General features: G+C 40.0%; 1 protein-coding gene across 1 annotated transcript in view; it reads left to right on the forward strand.

The window, feature by feature from the left end:
* Positions 1-607: 607 nt before the first annotated feature.
* Positions 608-5,000, forward strand: part of LOC115020955 (gamma-aminobutyric acid type B receptor subunit 2-like) — a 12,035-nt gene continuing 7,642 nt past the window's right edge. The window contains 6 exon segments of the mRNA XM_029451057.1: positions 608-843; positions 938-990; positions 1,468-1,548; positions 2,684-2,718; positions 2,720-2,835; positions 4,938-5,000. The exon segment at positions 4,938-5,000 is cut by the window's right edge and continues 52 nt beyond it. Of these exon segments, the coding sequence (XP_029306917.1) occupies positions 608-843; positions 938-990; positions 1,468-1,548; positions 2,684-2,718; positions 2,720-2,835; positions 4,938-5,000 (584 nt within the window).

The following is a 5,000-nucleotide window of genomic DNA, read 5'->3' on the forward strand; positions in this document are numbered from 1 at the left end:
AATGTAAAAACTCAAGTTTGTACTTCAGGAAAAGGTTTGTGAGATTTTAAGACTAAATGTGAAGTTTATGCAGAAAATTAAATAAAGTTTAAATATAGTTAAATAAAAGTAATGTCGTGTTCTCTGGCAGAATATTATAAATATATCTTTATATATTATTTAAATAAATCAACTAAATATACTTTTCTTCAGTTTAGTATGAGGCTCCTTTTAAATCATTTTAATTAAATGGTTTTATATACAAAATAAAAGTCTTACCTCAAAGTTTTCTAGAGCTGTCAGTCACAGCTCACAGATAATAATGATAATAATAATAATAATAATAATAATAATAATAATAATAATAATAACAATAACAATAATAATGACAATAATAATAATAATGATAATAATGATGATAATGATGATAATAATAATAATAATAATAATAATAATAATAATAATCATTATAATAATAATAATAATAATAATAATAATAATAATAATAATAATAATGATAATAATAATAATAATAATAATGATGATAATAATAATGATAATAATAATAATAACCATTATAATAATGATAATAATAATAATAATAATAATGATAATAATAATGATAATAATGATAATTCAGACTCCTCAGGACTACCTGCACTCCTACCTCACACAGCTGAGCCAGGAAGGGTCAAAGGTCAGCCCCCTCCACGCCTTCGCCTACGATGCCGTGTGGGTCGCAGCCCGAGCTCTGAGTCAGGCGATGGAGGCCGTGAAGCACCGGGAGAAGTACGGCAGCCCGAGGAACGTGAGCACCGGCGAGGAGGCTCAGAGGACGCTGCTGAATGCCGTGAAGCAGACGCAGTTTGAAGGAGTCACAGTGAGCGCCGCCGCACACCAAACACAGCAGCTGCTTGTTATCCTTTCTGATTTCTATCCGTTGTGTTTCAGGGTCCAGTTTCTTTCGAAACGGGGAGAGGATGACGTCCATCGAGCTGGTGCAGGTTCAAGGTGAGTCCCCTGTGGAAGTCATTTAAAGGTATAATACGTAACATTTCTGCTTTAAAATGTGTAAAAAACAGTTGTGTTCTTACATTATCCCAAATGTTTCAGAGAAATGTGTCATTTTCATGAAGCTAACAGTGCGTTTAATACGAGGGCCGTAGCAGGAAATATATTTAATAACATTTTAAATTATGGAGCCGAGGGAGGGAGGGGGGGAATGTTCCAGGGGAAAGAAATCAGAATTACATAATTAAAGTCGTACATTCACGAGAAACAAGTCAGATAAATTGCGTTTTTATGGTCAAAGAAACACAAGTTTACCACTTTATTCTCAGAGAATATCCACATCTTATGAAACTATGAAATAATACTCACAGTTATTAGTTTACACTGAAATATGACATGCTGTTTTTCTTTATGTCTGCTTAAATTATGAGTCCATGACTCTCTGGATGGTTTCTGATGTTTATGTGTCGTCTGCAGGCAGCGGTGACGTGTTGGTGGGAGACTTCAGTACCTCCACCCAGCAGCTGCGACTGATGAACCACCTGCTGAAGTTTAAAGGTAAATCACTGAACGTATCACAGACCATAACAATTAAAACAGTAACGTGACCCTATTCACCTGTAGTGTGTACAACATGTATGACTCTGTTCACCTGTAGTGTGTACAAACATGTATGACTCTGTTCACCTGTAGTGTGTTACAACATGTATGACTCTGTTCACCTGTAGTGTGTACAACATGTATGACTCTGTTCACCTGTAGTGTGAAAACATGTATGACCCTGTTCACCTGTAGTGTGTACAACATGTATGACTCTGTTCACCTGTAGTGTGTACAACATGTATGACTCTGTTCACCTGTAGTGTGTACAACATGTATGACTCTGTTCACCTGTAGTGTGTACAACATGTATGTATGACTCTGTTCACTGTAGTGTGTACAACATGTATGACCCTGTTCACCTGTAGTGTGTACAAACATGTATGACTCTGTTCACCTGTAGTGTGTACACATGTATGACCCTGTTCACCTGTAGTGTGTACAACATGTATGACTCGGTTCACCTGTAGTGTGTACAACATGTATGACCCTGTTCACCTGTAGTGTGTACAACATGTATGACCCTGTTCACCTGTAGTGTGTACAACATGTATGACCCTGTTCACCTGTAGTGTGTACAACATGTATGACCCTGTTCACCTGTAGTGTGTACAACATGTATGACCCTGTTCACCTGTAGTGTGTACAACATGTATGACCCTGTTCACCTGTAGTGTGTACAACATGTATGACTCTGTTCACCTGTAGTGTGTACAACATGTATGACTCTGTTCACCTGTAGTGTGTACAACATGTATGACTCTGTTCACCTGTAGTGTGTACAACATGTATGACCCTGTTCACCTGTAGTGTGTACAACATGTATGAATGTTACATATCTTTAAAGGAGCTTTTCTCTAAAGGAGCTTTTTCTCACACTCTTCAGCAGAAGTCTCCACTTCAGCAGCACTTACATACACCAAACTTTCCACTTTCATTCCTCTCTATATTCTGAAGCTTTGTGCAGAGGGCTTTGTTCACATGTCACTCACAGCTCATGTTATACACGCTACACTAACTACATGCAGGAACATACAACACACTTGAAGAGGATCGTAGTTATTTATTAAATTCTAAAGTTTTGGTGTTGCAGGTGCAGCAGCAGCCAGAGACCAGACGCTGGTGCTGGAGCCAGCGTCTCCACGTCGGCCTGCTGCAGTTCAGCATTGTGTGCTCAGCTGCAGCCGTGACTATCGTCATCACACTGAGCATCCTCCTATTCAGCCTCATCCACCGCAAACACTGGTACAACCTCTGCATCAAGAACCCCCTCCTTAATGTTCTGCACCTTTTAAACTGTGATGGGTCTAGTTTTCAGGGTCTAGTTCTGGGACTAGTTTCTGGGACTAGTTCAGGGACTAGTTTTCTGGAACTAGTTTCAGGGTCTAGTTTCTGGGTCTAGTTTCTGGATCTAGTTTTCTGGACTAGTTTCTGGGACTAGTTTCTGGGTCTAGTTTCTGGGACTAGTTTCAGGGTCTAGTTTCTGGGTCTAGTTTCTGGATCTAGTTTCTGGGACTAGTTTCTGGGACTAGTTTCTGGGTCTAGTTCTGGGACTAGTTTCAGGGTCTAGTTTCTGGGTGTAGTTTCTGGAACTAGTTTCTTGGACTAGTTTCTGGGTCTAGTTTCAGGGGCTATTTTCTGGGACAAGTTTCTAGGTCAAGTTTCTGGGACTAGTTTCTGGGTCTAGTTTTTGTAATTAGGTTCTGTGTCTAGTTTTTGTAATTAGGTTCTGTGACTAGTTTTTGGAGTTAGGTTCTGGGACTAGTTTCAGGGTCTATTTTCTGGGACTAGTTTCTGGGACTAGTTTCTGGGTCTAGTTTCTGGGACTAGTTTCTGGGACTAGTTTCTGGGACTAGTTTCTGGATCTAGTTTCTGGGTCTAGTTTCTGGGTCTATTTTCTGGGACTAGTTTCAGGGTCTAGTTTCTGGGTCTATTTTCTGGGACTAGTTTCAGGGTCTAGTTTCAGGGTCTAGTTTCTGGGTCTAGTTTCGGGGACTAGTTTCTGGGACTAGTTTCTGGATCTAGTTTCTGTGTCTAGTTTCAGGGACTAGTTTCTGGGACTAGTTTCAGGGTCTAGTTTCTGGATCTAGTTTCTGGGACTAGTTTTTGGAATTAAGTTCTGTGACTAGTTTTTGGAACTAGTTTCTGGGACTAGGTTCTGGGACTAGTTTTTGGGACTAGTTTCTGGGACTAGTTTCAGGGTCTAGTTTCAGGGTCTAGTTTCTGGGTCTAGTTTCTGGGACTAGTTTCTGGGACTAGTTTCTGGATCTAGTTTCTGGGTCTAGTTTCAGGGACTAGTTTCTGGGACTAGTTTCAGGGTCTAGTTTCTGGATCTAGTTTCTGGGACTAGTTTTTGGAATTAAGTTCTGTGACTAGTTTTTGGAACTAGTTTCTGGGACTAGGTTCTGGGACTAGTTTTTGGGACTAGTTTCAGGGTCTAGTTTCTGGATCTAGTTTCTGGGACTAGTTTTTGGAATTAAGTTCTGTGACTAGTTTTTGGAACTAGTTTCTGGGACTAGGTTCTGGGACTAGTTTTTGGGACTAGTTTCTGGGACTAGTTTCTGGGACTAGTTTCTGGGATCAGGTTTTGGGCTCCTCTCTGCAGTTGTCTGTCTGAGCTCCACCATTACGTTCTCTGTCCTGCAGACAGATTTGCAGCTGATCCCAATTAGAGTATTTGAAAACGTAGTGACGGGTTTGGAGGCTAATTCAGTTTGAAGGTTTGCCTCTTTATCCGTTTCTGTCGGCTGTGTTTGTTTTCTGTGTTTTCTGTTTGTGTGCATGTTGCTTCTAACGGTTCAGTGAGTTCATAGTGCACATTGGTTTTATGTGTTTTAACGTTAGTTTGAAGCTGTTTGACACTCTGTGTTGCTGCTGCCTTTTTTATCTTAATGAAACAACTGGTTAGGTAAACATTTGATGGTTAATATAAACATGTTACAGTATGTTTCAGGGTCTAGTTTCTGGGTCTAGTTTCTGGGTCTTGTTTTTGGGACTAGTTTCAGGGTCTAGTTTCTAGGATCAGTTTCTGGGACTAGTTTCAGTGTATAGTTTCTGGGTCTAGTTTCTGGGAACAGGTGACTCTCACAGAGGTTTAGAAGTACTGCAGTACTACAATAAGTATTCAGATACACTACTGAAGTATCAGCAGTAAAAGTAAATAGAAATACTCAAGTACAAGTATGTCAAAATTGTTACTTAAGTACTTATGATGAATGTAGTTACTTTCCAGCTGTCCAACAAGCTAGATGGAGTCAAAGTGTCAACAGAGTGATGTTGTTTCTCAAGTGTGTGTGTGTGTGTGTGTGTGTGTGTGTGTGTGTGTGTGTGTGTGTGTGTGTGTGCAGTGAACCCCAGGATGAGCTGCTGCTGCTGGGTCTGCTGCTCTCCTCCTCCTCGGTCCTGATCTC

Source organism: Cottoperca gobio, chromosome 16 (assembly GCF_900634415.1).
Source record: "Cottoperca gobio chromosome 16, fCotGob3.1, whole genome shotgun sequence".
Taxonomy (NCBI): Eukaryota; Metazoa; Chordata; class Actinopteri; order Perciformes; family Bovichtidae; genus Cottoperca; species Cottoperca gobio.